Raw genomic sequence first — 18,564 nt, forward strand, 5'->3', positions numbered from 1 at the left:
CACATGTATATGACTGTATGCTGCAGGACATGCTGAGAAGGATTTTGCAGGCATTTGAGATTAATGGACTACTTCTGGTTCCTATGCAAATGCCAAGATTTTTATGTTCAGGTAAATGGTCAAAACCGTTCAATGTGAGTACTAGACTTCAACAGACTTCATAATTTTTATGAACTGGATTGATATGCACAGATGTTGTGGAAGTGATATCACATTCGATAGGTGTAGGACCAACCAGCTGATATTGGCAGCAGATGATATGGTGCTACTTGGTTCATCAGAAGGTGATTTCCAGCTTGCACTGAATAGGTTTACTGCTGAGTGCTGCAAGACAGGGATAAGAATTAGTGTTGCAAAGAGTGAGACATTGATCCTCTCAAACAAAAGGTCTTCTTGGTGCACCCTGCAGTTTAGTGAATCACTGAAATGAGTGAAGAAGTAATTTGGGAGTCATATTCATAGGTAATAGAAGGTAGGAGGTTGAATTGGATGCTAGAATTACATTCAGTCTTCAGAAGAGAAGAGGTTTTAAAAAAGAAAAACTTGCTACCCTCAGTTCATTTTTCATATCAATTCTCAGTTAATAGTCGTGAATGTTGGTGATGACTAAAAGTCTACAATCGTGAATACAAGCAGTTAAAATGAGGTTCCTCTGAAGGATCTCTGAAGTAACAGACATCAGGGGGTTTCTCCAGTCTCTCTGATTAGAATGTCACAGGAAAGAATTACAAGATGGATTCTTCAAGTTGAGTCAACCAGCAGGAGACCTAGGGGGAGATTAAGAATGAGATGGTTGGATATCATCCATGGTCTCAGTTTGTCATGCTTGGGAATTCAGCCAGAAAGTGTGATGATTGTTGTTTCTCAAAGGACCTTACAGAAGAGGCACCTGACCCTCCTATGAATAGTGAGCAAAGAGGATCAACTGATGGGAGGAAGGGATATTTTTCTTCTCCCAGTCATTTCTCTCATCATTTTGCGTCTGTAACAGCTGAGCACCTTGCGATAAGTGAGATGTTCCTTTTCATATGGGATAGATGACAAGAACCTGCTACACTATGTGACATTTTGCCAGCTAGATCCCATAGTACATGTCAGACCATGTATAATGCTACTACATGCAATGATAGGCTTCCCTTCTACTTAAAATTTTTGAAGGCTCTGTAAGGAATAATAGCCATACTCTCCCTTTTTGATTAAAATATAAACAAAAATACACTCTACGTAGACATCCAGCCTGCTAGAAAAAGCAACCAAATCTCTCTCAAATTCCATGTTAACTTCTTACAAAAAAATGCATTACAAAATATGGATTTGGGTTTTCATATACAAAGGGAAGAGATAAGATAGTCATGGTTAGGTTGCTATTAATTATAGCGCTGTTTAACTAGGTGTGGGCTTGGGCTTCAAAATAGCAATAACATTGTGTGGCAATATCACCCTCACTACCTCTGTATCATAACGCTATAATTCCCACTGCTACTACACCACATAACAACCCCCCGACTACCTTCACTGTCATTATATCATCACAATCCACACTCTTAGTATATCCTTCTATCTCTGTTTATCTATGTATCTATCCATCTGTCTCTCCATCTATTATCTATTTGTTTGTCTGTCTGTTTCTCTCTCTTTCCCTCTCTCACTTTTTGTTCCTCTTTCTCCCTTCCTCTCTTCCATCTCTCTCTCTCCATCCATCCATCCATTGCTCTATCATACTATCTGTCTATCTATCTACATTGATTTCATCTACTGTTCAGTTTCAGTTGTGATGAAGGCCAGAGCTGGCAGAAGCACGTATTTGCTGATGAAGATGTTTATGTTGATGGGGTATTGAATGAACCAGGAATAAATACCCTTATTGTCAGGTAAGAGGAAGAAGATTCCTAAAATTTGTTTCAGCCACTATCAACTGACTAACTTCATATTCGTTGTAACAATTTCTTTTTCTTTTTCAACCCTTTTGATACCAAAATACCTGAAAACTCCTCTGATTCTATGACATAAGCATCAGACCACCTCGGATTTTATGATACATCATCAAGCCTTCAGTTTAAAATTAGAAGCCTTTCAAAATAATTTCATAAGTTCTAAGTTATGTTTCAATTGCTAGATTTACCACAAGTTATTTTATTAAATTCTTTCAAAATCTTGATTATGGTAGTATATTTTCTAAATAACCCTTTAGCCTTTGGATTAGCCTGTCAAATGTAATGTTTATTGATTCACATTGTTTTGAATTAATCATGCATTATCTCATAGCTTTGAGATTTTGATAAGATTTTGATGACATTGTTAGCTATTTGTAAGCACCTGAATCTGGCCTGTCTGAATATAAAACAAGTAAAATATTTGGGCCAGATATGGCTGGTTTGAATGCTGAAGACTTAAAAAATGAGATAATGGAAGGTTAAATTTAATATAATTATTATTATAACGATTAATAATGAATTGTGGTAAAAATGTAAGGACAAAGCTTGGGCACAGGATGGATGCAGTCACTGATTGTTATATACTTCATAAATTTAGAATGATAAAAAGCAAGGTTGAAATTAACAAAATTTGACTTCACAATGTAAGGTGACTTAATTAATCACAGGAAAGTATGTGTCCAATTGTTTACCAATTTTACCATCACCTGCTGTGTCCTAAAAAGATTTCTTTGGTACAAATACTTAATGTATATCAATATAGAAAGATTGTATATACATAGAACACATACAGAATCAGAGCATTAAGTATTATTATGATGACAGCAGCCATGGCAACAGTGATGACTAGATTCAGTGCTAATATTACTGGGCTGGATATAAATTTTGGAGCTCATTCCCCAATGTATCCTTGGTATTTGTCTCATAAACTGCAGAATTATTTAAAATAAATCACTAAAGGCAAACTTATTTCACTTTAAACATAACATCAGGAGACTGCACCATTCACAAGAAATTATTTATGTAGTGAAGGATCTAGTTTAACTCTGATCTGTCTGACTTCTCCATTGCTCACATTGTCACAAAGTCAAGGGGATAAATTTATAGAGGAGGTAAGTGAAAATTTAGTCCAAGCATGGGCAACTTTTTTGAGAAGCAAGCTGTATGAGACATGACTCATCATCAGGCAAGATCACAGTTTGCCCATGACTGGTTTAGTTGATTAATAAATTGACTTCAATACATAACCTGAGGGGAACAAAAAGCAGAGGTAATTAAAGGCAAATTTTAACTCAGAAAATAGGAGGGGAGATATAGCTAATAATGTCTGGTATTTACTTTGTAAGAGATGTTCATGGCTTTCTGGATGTTAGTAGCGATGTTTAAAAACTGAAACAGCAATAACTGGGAACTAAATGGTAAATAATTATGGAGCTAAATGGTAAATGGTAAATAATTATAGTGTTGTCTGGTCATGTGACATGTCATACTTCAGTGACTAATATTAAGGTGGCGAGCTGGCAGAAACGTTAGCATGCCGGGTGAAATGCGTAGATGCATTTCGTCTGCCGTTACGTTCTGAGTTCAAATTCCGCCGAGGTCGACTTTGCCTTTCATCCTTTCGGGGTCGATAAATTAAGTACCAGTTACGCACTGGGGTCGATATAATCGACTTAATACTTTGTCCTTGTTTGTCCCTTCTATGTTTAGCCCCTTGTGGGTAATAAAGAAATATAATATTAAGACTTGTTGAGGTGTAGCTTCAGTATCTAAACTTATTCTGTTGTAAAACTACAGTGGAAACACCTTAGTTGTTACTACTGTAAAGTTAAAATAACAACACCTCAACTATTGCTATTGTAAAGTTGCAACAGCGACTTGCCTGCTGTTACTGCTGTAAAATTGAAATTGCAATGCCTTGACTGTTGTTATTGTAAAAGTTACTGTTGCTGTAATTTTTCAATTACTATTATAGAGCTGCAATTACTTGACCAGATCTATTGCTAATATAGATATATCACTTCCTATTTGTTGCTATTGTGACACTTGAGCTGAAACACCTCAGTTGTGAAGCTGAAACCATATATTGCCTATTGTTGATCTATTTAGAGTCAGCTTCTATATTTATGCAAATTTCTATTGTTTTCTTCTGCTTGGTACTGGAATGATTTAAGTATCAGCTCCCAAGACATTCATATCTAGATATGTTTTGTATATATATTAATCAATGAAATTCCAACTAAGTCTGATTTTCATGTCTTATTATTTGCAATTTTTACAACTTTACAATATTGAAATAAACTATTATACACACACACACACACACACACACACACATATATATATATATATATATATATTATATATATTATATATATATATATATATATATAATACATATTTATATATATACATACATATATATAAATATATATATTATTATTATTATTATATATATATATATATATATATATATATATATATATATATATATATATATATATAGACAGATAGATAGATAGATAGATAGATAGATAGATAGATAGATAGATAGATAGATAGATAGATAGATAGATAGATAGATAGATAGATAGATAGATAAATTGCAAATAATAAAATATAGAAACCAGACTTAGTTGCAATTTCATTGATTAATATATTCTTCTATACACAATCATACAAACAAACTCGCATATATATATATATATATATATATATATATATATATATATATATATCAAATATATATATTCTGAAATTATTTATATGGTGCACCTCTTTAGACATACACAGTCATATACGTTAAAGTTTAGGGTATTATATGCAGTAACATCAACTACATTGATGGAAAAAGGTCTGCGGGTCATAGACCAGTGTGACCTCTCTGGTAAATATAAGGTTTAGTGTTTTCAGTTCATGTTAATCCCAAAGATTCTCTGGCCTCTGCTGGTTTATAATATCAGCACTAGCACATGGAGGCCAAAATCAACAAGTATGCAAAGAAGTGGTTTGATGTGCCACCAGATCTTACTGATGATGTACTGTATAGTCACCAAGCCAAGCTTAAACTACCTCTCAAGTCCATCATTGAAGAATACAAAATCAGAAAAATTCAAAGCTCTTCACCATGCTTGCAGACTCAAAAGACAAGGGTGTGAGGTTGATGTGGCTCAAGCAGGCAGGAAATGGAATGTTCAGGAGGTGGTGGACCCAGCAAGTGAAAATCTTATGATCAGAGAAATAATAGGACACACTCAGGTCAGTAGGCAAGGTCTGGGTATAACAAAAACGAAATGGCAGATCTCTGATTTTACAGGGTGTGAGAAAGGAAGAGCACACTATAAGAATCTGGAAGGCAGTATAGCAGAGTGAACAAGGCCAGTGGATGATATGGGCAGGTGCACTCCCAAGGTGTCCCAGCTGGAATGACTTGTGATATGTAGTGCCTCTTAGAATAAGTTTTATCCTCAGATTTGTTCATGATCTCCTCCCTTTGAATATGAACCTAGTGAGTGAAGTGAGAAAAATCAGAATATCCTGAGTGCCCACTCTGCCAGGGTACACAGACAATGAAACACATTCTGAACTCCTAAAGTATAACAGTAGCCCAAGGAAGATACACTTGGAGGCACAGTCAAGTGCTTTAGAAGATCATACTTGTAGTATGCATGGCAAGAGTAAAATCCATAGCACCAGAATTTCCAACAACATTCTACATGGCAGGAGGCAGCAAATCATGGCTTGGAACAGTTATGACATATGGGACATGGGAATGAAGTCTTCTGGGTGGTGCAGGTAACTGGGAGTGCTCAGCAGACCTCCCAGGATCAATAAAGCAACTAGAAATCATTAGGAAGACTGATTTGACGCTGGAAACCATACTCCATTCCAGTTCATCTAGGTGAGTAATTTTGATTGAACTCACCGTGCCATTTGAAAGTAGAACAGAAGAAACATTCATATTCAAGACCGAAAAATATGCCAGTCTGGCCAACATCCTGAGGGAAGTCAGTTTCTGGATCAAGGTTCTTGCTATAGAGGTTAGAACCAGAAGTTTTGTGGACAAATCTGCCTGCTTATAGTCATATGAAACAACTCTGTCTTTGGGAAGAACAGAACCAAAGCCCTAAAAGCAATATCAAAAGAGAGGTGTTCCAGCTGGATCTGGTCCATCAGATCCGTACCATTTGAAAGCAATATTTTTGTTTTAATGCTAAGGGAAGTAACTCTCAGTGAGTCATTATGGTAGCCCCGACATTTCACTGCTACTACAACAACCAACATTACTTCTTATATAAGCTGAGTCAATGGAGAGTAGTTGCAGTAGATGAAATCTCCAAGTAGTCTAAATGCACAAGTCTCCGATATATTGAAGTAGCTAAAAAGTGCCAGCAGAAGGTCACCCAGGAGTCATGACCTGGATGCAGCCTGACTTCCTTAGAGTGTAAGAAGTTAAGGGCTGAAGCACCGTCCTGATGGGGTTTCTTCTCTGAAGACCTTCTGCTGTTCAGCTCTCTTGAGAGTTTCTTACCACTGATTTCAACATAAAGCTAGTGGGACACAGAGATTCCTCATGTGGTGTAGTGAAATGTATTCCAAGTTCAGTCATCTGAGCAAGAGAGGAATATATACAGAGTAGTACCGTGATGTTTGCACGTGTCATGTGGCAGGTGGATTTACTCTAGTTATATAATAATGCAAAGATTTTTCCCTAATCACTGATCAAATATGATTTTTCCTTTATTTTATTTACTGACTTACCACAAGTTCTTTAACTTAACTTCATCTTCTCTATTCCAGTGTATATGCCCACAAGTTCCCTTCAAAAGGATGGATTCTCGTAAAAGCTAACTTTTCCTCTATCTTGACTCGACGGTGTTCCTCTGAAGACTATGAAAGCTGGAATCCTGCAGAAGAAGTTGGTTCACATTCCTTTATATAGTTTATTTCTTAATCCTTTATACTTTATTCAACAAGAGGTTTCATCATCATCATCATCCTCTACCGTCTGCTTTCCATGCTAGCATGGGTTGGACGATTTGACTGAGGTCTGGCGAACCAGACTCCAATCTGATCTGGCAGAGTTTCTACAGCTGGATGGCCTTCCTAACGCCAACCACTCCGAGAGTGTAGTGGGTGCTTTTACGTGCCACCGGCACGAGGGCCAGTTTGGTTGTACGCCCAAATGGTGCTTTTTATGTGCCACCTGCACAGGAACCAGTCCAGTAGCACTGGCGATGACCTCGCATCTTTAAAACACTTTTGTGGTATATTCACTTCCTATCAGCTATGTCTTTATTGAAATGGTAATAGCTTTTAGCTGATAAAGGAACAGCAACCTGTATTAGTAACAATTCAAGAAATATGAGAAGTGGTTGAGTTCTTTGAATGGTGAATGGTATGTAGTCATAAAGACTTTACCAGTTTACTGTCTAGATGTTATAAGTTTTCAATGGGCCAATTACTGATTCAAAATATGTCTAACAATGAGTGATAAGGAGTGTCTAATTCAGTGAAACAAATACCACATGGTATTTTATGTGAAATAGATCACACCTCAGTTTCTTCAATAATGTTTACATCTATTACTGATATAAATATTTCTAAAGCATATACAAATATATATATATCATCATCATCATCAATGTCATCATCGTCATCATTATTTAACGTCCATTTTCTATGCATGCATGAGTAGGATAGTTGACAGGAGCTGGCCAGGTAGAAGACTATTCCAGGCTTCTGTGTCTGTTTTGGCAGGTTTTTACAGTTGGATGCCCTTCCTAACACCAACCACTCTGCAGAGTGGACTGAGTGCTTTTTATGTGGCACCAGCACAGGTGAGGTCAGTTTCAGCATGATTTTTACAGTTAGATGCCCTTCAAAATGCCAACCACTTTACAGTGTGGACTGGATGTGTTTTACATGGGTCACCAAGTAACTTGCAAGACAAGGAATTTTGAGAGGGGAGGGACCATTGGATGAGGGTATCTTGTTTCAGATGATGAAAGGTTAGAGTGTGACAGAGAGGTAGGCAGAAACAGGTGTGCTACTGTAGAGGAGATACATAGCTACCCAACCAGAGAGAAGAGCAAGGGAAATAAAGAGAGAGTGGGAAACAGCAAAAGTGCAAGTAAGAGCAGAAGACAGATGGTGGTGAAGTCTCAGAGTATACTCACAAGTAACAAGGATCAGAGAATAGATGGGATGGGATAGTAGAGTAAGGAAGAGAGAGATAAATGGTGGTAATTGCCAAGGCATGCTCTCAAGGTACAGAGATCATAATATACACAGCCAGGTATTGCCAAGAGTAGCAATTGCAGTGTGTGTGTGACTGCGTATGTATGTATGTATGTGTGTATGTGCGTATATATGGATGTGTGTGTGTGTATATATATATATGTTTATATATTTGTTGTATATATATCAAAGTGTATAGTATTTCATATCCATTATGGCCAATCTCACCAATCAGTTTCACAATGGTTATTAAGCCAAATGTTAGATAACAGCACAGTTTCACAATAACACATGATGACCATATGGTATTACATAACCATACTGTTATCTAATATCAAGTTAAATACTCAGTACAAAAGCAATTAGTAGGATTGCTTATAATGGATATATACAGTATAATACTATACACTTTGATATATATACCTACTCCATTGACTAATGTACAAATGCATCATATTTTTCTGACTTAAGAATTCTTAGATGACTTGATATATATATATATGTGTGTGTGTGTGTGTGTGTGTGTGTGTGTGTAATCATATTAAAGAGGATTTAGAAATATGAGCAGTTTCTTTATACTGGCTAACAGGGTACATAGAGATGGACAGTTTTTGTTAAAGGAAACCATTCATACTGACAAAAATTCCAGAGAGAATTTATTAGTCATAGTGTATGATACAGTAAATCTAAGAATGGAGGTTATGGCATTACATTTATTCCTTTATTATAATCATTTCCACAATACAGAATTCAAACACATTATGAGTATAACTATTGATTATGTAATATTACAACATATCACATATAATCCATGTTCGTCTTATTAGACAAAGGTCAAAAAGCAGAACATGAATCACATGTAATCTTTTGTCTTTTATCATTTACTTGTTTCAGTCATTAGACTGTGGCCATACTGGAGCACAGTCTTGAAGTATTTTAGTCAAATAAATCGACCCCAGTACTTATTTTATTTTTTTTTTTGCTATTAATCCCTTTTGCCAAACTGCTAAGTTATGGCGATCTAAACACACTAACACCAGTTGTCAAATGATGTTGGGTTGGGAGAGCAACACAGGCATAAACACACACACACACATGCGCATGCATGCACACACACACACACATACACACATTCACATGCATGCACACACTCACACACACACACACACACACTGATATAATATATACAGTGTACCCAGTGCAAGCTATAGACACATAAGTGTCTTGGGAAGGTTAACAAAAAATGCAGTCTTTGTATGTGGCAGATGTGTAGGTATAATAAGCATTAAGAATGCACAGAGAATAGACTTCCTCAAATGTCCAAGGGATACTTAGAAATAGTAAATAGCTTCTGTTAGGCAACCAAGTTAGCAGTGGAGGAGGGAGTTCTGAAAGTGTAGTTGCTAGAATAAGAATGGTTAATAATGAGGCAGCGAGCTGGCAGAACCATTAGCATGCCGTGCGAAATGCATAGCCGTATTTCGTCTGCCGTTACGTTCTGAGTTCAAATCCCGCCAAGGTCGACTTTGCCTTTCATCCTTTCAGGGTCGATAAATTAAGTACCAGTTACGAACTGGGGTCGATGTAATCGACTTAATCCGTTTGTCTGTCCTTGTTTGTCCCCTCTATGTTTAGCCCCTTGTGGGTAATAAAGAAACAGATTACATGCCTAGGAAAAGCAACTGTTGATTAAATTAACCCTAGTACTTGTCTGGTACTTTATTAAAAGAATGGTTAATAATGAGGGTATTAACCTTTTTGTTTCCATATTTCTGTTGAGATGCTCTGTGTTTCAATTGATTTTAAATATAACAAAGAATTTAGTAAAATAACTTAGTTATCATAAAGTTAGTGTTAGGAACATAAATTATAAGGTTTGGTGGAAGATTTTAGTTCAGAACTTTTGAAAACAATACATTTGTACTGTAGAGCCAAAGGCGGTTTCAGTCGGGTTGGTATCAAAAGGGTCAAGGGAGGTTGTAGCAGAAGTGGAGAATTGGGAGATGAGTGGGAAGGGTGGGATAGATAGTAATTGAAGGGTGATCAGTTTTTTTCTGGGTTTCTACACATTCTACAAATTTCAAAATGTTCAGTCATTGATATCATATTAGCTGAAGACTGAAACAATATCACAAATTATAAATATTTGACAAATAAAGAAGAATATGTTGTACTTGCTGTTTTTATTGTTTTATTAAATTTTATTGTTTTCCATTTTTTTTTTCTATTTTACATATGCAGGTATCCAAAGGATGCATCCTTGGTAGGAAACTGATTTTCGAGAGGAAGAAACAATTCTCTAAGTGTAATAATGGCAGGGATTATGAGAGACCAATCAACATCACAGTTTGTCAATGTACAAAGCAGGATTTTGAATGGTGAGTTACATTTTCACAACTGAATTATACTAATGATACAGTCTCTAAATAGTTGCTTAGCCTGCTAGAAATAGCTACCAAATATCCTTACAAATCACATGCTACTTTCTTATATAAGCATGAAACCCACAAGATAATGTAGTCTTACATTTCTTTTGAAAAGATGATAGGTACTTAGGAAAGGTATTGCAACCGATGTGCTGGAGGCAAGATTTGCCTTGGACCAATTCTTCAATGCTAAGCATGAAGGATGTATGGTCAGAGTTAAGGTGCGTGCTCTAAGAAATGAGGGAATGAAAGCCACTCAATGGGTGCTAGTTACAAAGGCACAATAGGCAACAAAGCCACAATTTGGTCTTTAGTGGACCAAAATGGGTGCACAGTACTCAAGTCCAAGTAGATGTGTGCAACACTTATACAGCTCTTCACCCAACCGCTTGAGATGAATGGCAGTCCAGAATGCAAGATGGACTTTAGTGCCTACTTTGATAGTATACCATGGCTCTTGGCAAGGGGGTGGAGCATTGCAAACTGCTGATAACAGCCATGAAAATATGATATGCAATGATGGGCTGCATGGGGAGATGGGCATACCTGGTTTGGATGGCTTGTCCTGTGCACTTCACTTATATATGCCAGACTTGTTTGGTGGCCTCTTACCAGATATCTACCATAACTGGCAGCAGAACAGGAGAATTCCTAGTTCTATGAGTCAAGGAGCAATGGCACTGCTAAGAAAGGACCCAAACAAGGGGGATCAAATAGAAAAGTTTAAGCCCATAATGCTGCTGAATGCAGATTTCAAAATTTTGGCCAAGGTGTTTGCAAAAAGATTGGTACTGGTCAAGGATCTAATTGGTGATGTACGAACATGAGCCATCCCAATCAAATCAGTATGCTCTCATCCAGTACCCAAGCATTGCTGACTTGTGAGTTTATCATGAACATCTGCTGTTGTGTGTAGGATATATGTGGCTATTGGCTGAGTCCATTGTGAAGAATGTCCTGCCACCTTTCTTTGGCTGAGAAGGCATGGTAGCCTTAGCAGAAGATGTTGTGTGGTGAACCAGATTGAAAGGGTTGAACTCAGATACTTTCCTCTTTGGCCAAGCTCTCATCAATTTTTACAAGTTTCACTTGAAAAGGAAAGTAAGGGTTGAGAGGGAAGTACTGCCTCTTAGTAATTTTGTTAAAAGGTGGGTGAATGTTGCAAGAATGATCTGAATAAATGGGCCTACTCTAAGCATGTACCTGTAGGTTGAAAGAGGACAGTGTGGAGAGGGCACTTGCTCTAGTAGTCAGAGTAACTGTGGTTTTGTGAGGTCCCCACAAGCAGCTTTAGAAAATCCCCCACTTTTGTGGAATTATTCCTTGTTAAATTTTTATATTGTTACTGTTTTTATTTTTTACATGCCTTTTATGTGACCCTACAGTGTATTGTCATGTACCATCTCCAATGTTTTTTTGTGAACTCTTAGTCATTAATAAAAAAAATCTCAGGTTATTTTGATGGGTATGATGGAAAGTGTCAGTTGCCCACAGCCAGCAGCCTAAGGTGACACTTGTTTACTTCCATGCTTCAAGAATCCTGCAGAGAATTCTTGCAGTTCCAAGCAATGATGATTTTTATAGGTGTTCTATCTTTACATTTGTGCCAATCATTTTGAGCCACATTGATAGTTGAGTGCTGATACTTCCAAGTGCACCAATCACTATTGGTATGATGTCCATTCTCTTCATTGCCCACAACCTGCATATTTCCCACTTCAATTCTATTATCATTAATAATATTATGGCTGCAGATTGGCAAAATTGTTAATGCTTTGGACAAAATGCTTTCCATTATTTTGTTACAAACTTTTACATTCTGAGCTCAGACCACCAAGATAAATTTTGCCTTTCATCCTTCTGGGGTTGGTGAAATTAAGTACCAGTCAAGCACTAAGGAAGATTTAAGTGACTAACTCCTTCCTCTAAACGTCAGGCCCGTGCCTATGTTAGAAATATTTACTATTGTTATTTAAGGTGAGAGATTGGTAGAATCATTTGAATGTCTGAAAAAATGCCTCACATTTCCTTTACATTCTGAGTTCAAATTCCACTAATGCCAATAGCATCTAGGTCAATAAAATAAACTACAGGACTGGATAGTATCAATTAACATCTTCCCCTTAAATTATTGGTCTTGTGTCTATATTTCCTCCTTCTGTTGCTGCTGCTAGAAATACTACTACTACTACTATTGGCTTCTTTTGCAGTGACTTTGGTTATGAGCGTGAAACTAAAGAAGAAGAATGTGTACCTGCCAGGTGGTACAACCCTGACAGACCAGTTTTTGATTGCCCAGAGAACCAGTATTTCAATAAGTCCCGTGGGTGAGTATAATTTTTGTAAAGAAGGAAGATGAGAGTGGCAGCTGGGGTGGGTTAGTGGATCACCCTTAGATATCTATAAACAAATACCTTCAGTTCTGAGAATTGTAGGAGGAAGAGGACTGTCAGAACCTAAGAACTGCGAAAATTCACAATTTTCTGGATGAATATTATCTTGTGTCTATAAATTCAAAACCCATATAGTTTGGAGTTGGTCTGGCAGCTGTACATAGAATTATTCATAGAGATCTGAACATAGGCATAGGAGTGGCTGTGTGGTAAGTAGCTTGCTTACAAACCACATGGTTCTGGGTTCAGTCCCACTGCATGGCACCTTGGGAAAGTGTCTTCTACTATAGCCTTGGGCCGACCAAAGCCTTGTGAGTGGATTTGATAAATGGAAACTGAAAGAAGCCCATCGTATATATGTATATATATATGTATGTGTATGTGTATATGTTTGTGTATCTGTGTTTGTCCCCCCAACATCTCTTGACAACCGATAGAATAAGTACTAGGCTTACAAAGAATAATTTGTGTGAAGTTTGTTCCCAGGGTGCTCAGTGATGAGCATCCTGGTAACCAACTACTTGACAGATATGGGCATCACAACTATCCCTCACCCTTTCTACAGTCATACCTTACTCGCTGTGTCTCTGATTGTTCCCCCAAACTGAAAGGCAGCCTCAGGGACAGTTATTTAGAAGATGAAGGAAGCTATCATACAGTTCTTGACACCTTCACTTTAGAGTACTTCCATGGGGCCTTCACAACGGTGGCTGAAGCACTACAATAAGTGCATTGCAGTCAGAGGATCCTATTTTGAAGGAGATCAGAGCTTTGTACTTTGAAATTAATAACTGTCTCTCCTGAAGAAGTTTTAAAACTTTTGGAATGCACCTTGTGTGTGTGTGTGTGTGTGTGTGTGTGCGTGTTTACATACATACACTTACATATATATATATACACACATACATACACACACCTATATACACACATATATACACATATGAATGTATATATATATATATATATGCATGCGTGCAAGCATTATTTCTTTTCACAACTTCTGTTGTCAAATTTTTACATAACTCTCAGAATAAAAAAGTTAAGTTTTGCCATAACAACTCTCTATGAATTAAAATCAATGAGTTGCTTTTGCATTTACCAATGACTGCTCACTTCTATAGAGTTTCTTCTCAGGTGATTCTTTGACAACAGCAATTGTATCATCTCTGAGAGAAGGTCATCCACTTGAATGGATTTCATGATGAATATTGTTTTGTTCTGTTTGTATCTTTTGTATTGTTTTTTTCAAAACTATTGAATCAAATGTGTTATGGCACTTAAACTGAAATGATTATTGTGAAGACTTTGCTTCTTCTTATAACAGCAGATTACAATTGTGGCACTATAACCATTACAGTATTACACTTCAATAATCTCCAGCTTTGTTTTCAAGTCTGCATTAACCTCTAAAACTACACACACACACATACAGATGTGCGTGTATGCATGAATACATACATACATACATACATACATACGTACATACTGGCAAGAAATCTTGAAATAAAACTGAACAAGGACCCACCCACACACATGCACACACTCACTCACTCACTCAGTCTTGTACCTTTCTCTTCTCTCTCTCTCTTCCCCTCTCTTTATTCTCCAGATCCATCTACTCTTTTGTTCTCTCACTTTGTCTTCTCCTCTTTCCCTCTCTCCTCCTTTAGTCCCTCTGCTCTCTACAACACTTCCCCTCTCCTATCATTTGACCAGTGTCCGGCCAAGGCAGTGCTGTTCTTTTTTCGGCCTGACCCTAAGTAGACTGATCATGCTGGTCAGGGCTCCTGCTATGCCCTCTAGAACTTTCTCCATTTCATCTTTACGCTACCCCACTAAGTTCGTTCAATAGCTGAAAAGCTCTTTCTGTTGTATTTATGGTATATGTATAATTATTCTTTTTCTCCTGTTGTATAGCCATAAGGTTTCATTTTGTTATATACAAATAATTCTTTGTGTGTTGTGTTTATATAATGTCTTGTTTGTTTCTGTCTTTGTATACATTTGCTAGCTTTTTCCCAGAAGCTTAATGCTCTGGCACTGCCAAAACTGAGAGGTCTCAATGGTAAATGGCAAAAAACCACTATGATATTTTGGATCATTGACTGATGAAGAAATCAGACATGAATATTCCATATATTGTGCTTTTGCCTAAATTTCCTGTTTGTTAAGTTTTCATCTAGTTTTCCATTTGTTCTGCTTTCTTTTTTGTGTTCCTTCAGTTCAACCCTTGATATATCCATGCAGCACAATACATACCCTGTTTGTTTACATTATATATATATATATATATATATATATATACATATATCTGTGTGTGTGTGTGTGTGTGTGTGTATCTACACATGTCTGTGTGCATCTGTGTATGTCCACCACTACCACTTGACAACCAGTGTTGAATTATTTACATCCCCATAACTTAGTGGTTTGTCAAGAGAGACTGATAGAATAAGTATCAGGCTTAAAATAAAGTACCGGAGTTGATTTATTTAATTAAAATTCCTTAACGGTTTTTTTCCCTTGCATGCCCACAATCCAACTAAAATAAGATAAAAGAAGATATAAAAGATACCTTTTAAAATAATATTCAAAGCTAATATCCTTGTTATGAAGAAGAAAGCTGATATTTGTTGAGATTTTTGATAAACAATATATTTATTGTTTTCATAAACAAAAATCAAATGTTGTCATTATTGTGAAAAACATCAATAGAGTTTGGATATTATTGTTCTTAAGTTGATGTAGTTGTAGCAGCAGTCAAAACGTTAGCTCTTGGTCATTGTGTTGTTGTTGCCAATCATTCACTATGGTTAGCTGCTTGCCATGCTTCTGATTTCTCATGTTTTTCATCCTCCAACTGTTCATTGCCTTTGTGTTGTCAGCTAGGGTCAGCTGCTGTCTGCCATCTCTGTTGGCTTGTCTCCTGCGATGTCTGTCTAAGTAGAAAGGTGTGCTGAATTTATAGTGATAGGCAGGCTCAGAAAGGTGCAAAAAGATGAAATTGTTTTGAAGCCAGTTCTAGGCTAAGTCTGCATTTGTCAGATTTTTTCATCATGTGGGTAATATTCTCGTGAATCACAATGCTGGATATAGGGATCTGACTGCTAAATATTCCCCGCTCATGACTCCACTGCCAGTGAAATTCACGTTCATGATGAATTTAATGAAATAATGAGAATAGTGCAGGTGTGAAGGGCATAAAGAAGCATGCATTAGAAAGGGATGAAAGCAAGACATAATAATAATAATAATAATAATAATAATAATAATAATAATAATAATAATAATAATAATATAATAATAATAATAATAATAATAATAATAATGGACTGCACTGGTATGGACATGTGATATGTATGGATGAGTACAGTGGTATAAAGAAGTTCCTTTCACTTAATGTGGAGGGAACCTGTGGAAAAGGTAGACCCAGGAAGACATGGGATGAGGTGGTGAAACATGATCTTTGAATGTTGGCCCTCACAGAGGCGATGACAAGTGACCAAGACCTTTGGCAATATGCTGTGCTTCAGAAGACTCATCAAGTCAAGTGAAATCATAATTGTGGCTGATGCTGGTATGTAACTGTGGTACATAAGATCACTTGTGCTGATGACACATAGAAGCACCTGTGCTGGTGGCACATAAAAAAACCATGCCAAATCAGACTGGAACTTGGTGCAACTCTCTGGCTTAGCAGTTCTAGTCAAACCATCTAACCCAAGCCAGCATGGAAGGCAGATGCAAAATGATGATGATGATGATATATACATTTATATATATGTATCTTTTATATATATATATATATATATATATATATATATATATCAGAGAATGGTCAAAACTGAATGTGTGTATGTATGTATACACACACACACATATTTTATATCATTTGGAAATGTAAACATGCTTTTTCCATTTATTGGGTAACTGAAAAATATATTTTTCATTCATATTTTAAAAACAACACCATTAAATCCATATTGAGGTCATGTTAGAGGTTGTGTATATATTTAATAGTTTGTGGATGAGGTTCATTGGGTGATGAACCATGACATCCACTAAAATCTTCTGATAGCTCCCCAAGGTAATGTGTATAACAGTAATGTGGATTTAATGGTGTAGCTATTATATGTATATATATATGGACAGACACATAAACCTACCATGACAGTTTCTACATTTAACCACACTGTCCAAACATATATCACTTCTCTTTATATTTCAGTCTGTTTCATGCTGGCTGATACAGACTACCACTCACCAATTCTAGTTACAACACACACGCACGCACACACACATGACTGATGTAGTAGATATATAATCAAGGCAAATTTAACTATTTTCCCATATATTGAAAAATTTTAAACAGTCTTAATTGATTTTCAAACCATTGCATACCATAGTTAATGTTCTTGTTCTTTAAATTTCATATGTATTTACTTAGATTAGTAAGATGATTATATAACCTAAATTTGACATTTGTGGCATAGTAACCTGTGTAGTAATTGTATATAAGATTTCCAGCTGTTCTTGTACATTGATAGATTAAATCCTTCTTTAAGCACTCATTTCCTGGAGGAATTTAAACCAGTTTCTACAATTAAGAAGACTTTTATTACCACTTATGTTGTAATTACAATTACAAAGATTAACACTGTTATTAGAACCAGGTAGTAAAACAGAGTTGTTAACTGAGTTGTTATCAATATTACTCGGTGTTATGCTAGAAGTACTATCAATTTCTCAGTGGGACTCATTGCACCTGAAGTGTCAAATACAGGCTGCCTCAAAATTACATTTATCTACTAGAACCAATTTCATGATGAGTTGCTCCCATGGGTATAGAAAAACCTTCAAATATTTCCCAAGTGAATATACTTTATTTATAGTAACTTCTTTAACCTTTTAACCTTTTAGTGTTTGCATTATTCTGCCAAAATTAATCCTTTTTTACCCACATTGCCTTGAACTAATCAGGCATTATTTTGGTGCTACGAGATTTTGATTAGGTAGCTGTTAATTTTTGAAACGATATTGTAGTGCTGGTCTGAGAGACCAGATCTGGCCAGTTTGAACATAAAACAGGCAGAATACTTTTGGCTGGATATGGCCGGTTTAAAAGCTAAAGGGTTAAATAAAGGGGCTACCTATGTAATTTCTAGTATTTCTCATTGCTGACCTTTGTAGCTTTTTTTTTTACCATATTGGTATTTATATTCTATGACTGAAGTAGTAATTTGATAGGTTTTATTTGTACTTCTTTGATTTTTCTTTCTACCTTTTCATCCTTGACATTTTCCCCACTCCTTTGTGCCCAGATATTAGCTTTCCTAATATTGTTTTTGAATTCATTGTTTTTATTATGAACATGTCTTGTTACTTCCCATGAGCTACATCCAACTTACTTTCCTTAATCATTGTATTTCTAATTATATCTAATTTATAAACTTAGGTCTATGGCACTTTATCTAGCATCAGTGATCTTTTAAATATACTTTTTGATGAACTAAAACGCCAGCTACCTACCTCTAATTACTCACCCTTTATGTTTGTATCTGTTTTTTTAGTCAA

At 36.3% G+C, this 18,564-nt stretch overlaps 1 protein-coding gene across 1 annotated transcript in view; it reads left to right on the forward strand.

The window, feature by feature from the left end:
• LOC115219083 (VPS10 domain-containing receptor SorCS3-like) overlaps positions 1 to 18,564 on the forward strand; it is a 722,157-nt gene that overhangs the window by 631,106 nt on the left and 72,487 nt on the right. Inside the window, exons 13-16 of the mRNA XM_029789149.2 lie at positions 1,764 to 1,871; positions 6,735 to 6,852; positions 10,416 to 10,552; positions 12,811 to 12,927. Coding sequence (XP_029645009.1) covers positions 1,764 to 1,871; positions 6,735 to 6,852; positions 10,416 to 10,552; positions 12,811 to 12,927 — 480 coding nt within the window. The remainder of the gene's footprint in view (positions 1 to 1,763; positions 1,872 to 6,734; positions 6,853 to 10,415; positions 10,553 to 12,810; positions 12,928 to 18,564) is intronic.

Source organism: Octopus sinensis, linkage group LG14, assembly GCF_006345805.1.
Source record: "Octopus sinensis linkage group LG14, ASM634580v1, whole genome shotgun sequence".
In the NCBI taxonomy this organism is placed as follows: Eukaryota; Metazoa; Mollusca; class Cephalopoda; order Octopoda; family Octopodidae; genus Octopus; species Octopus sinensis.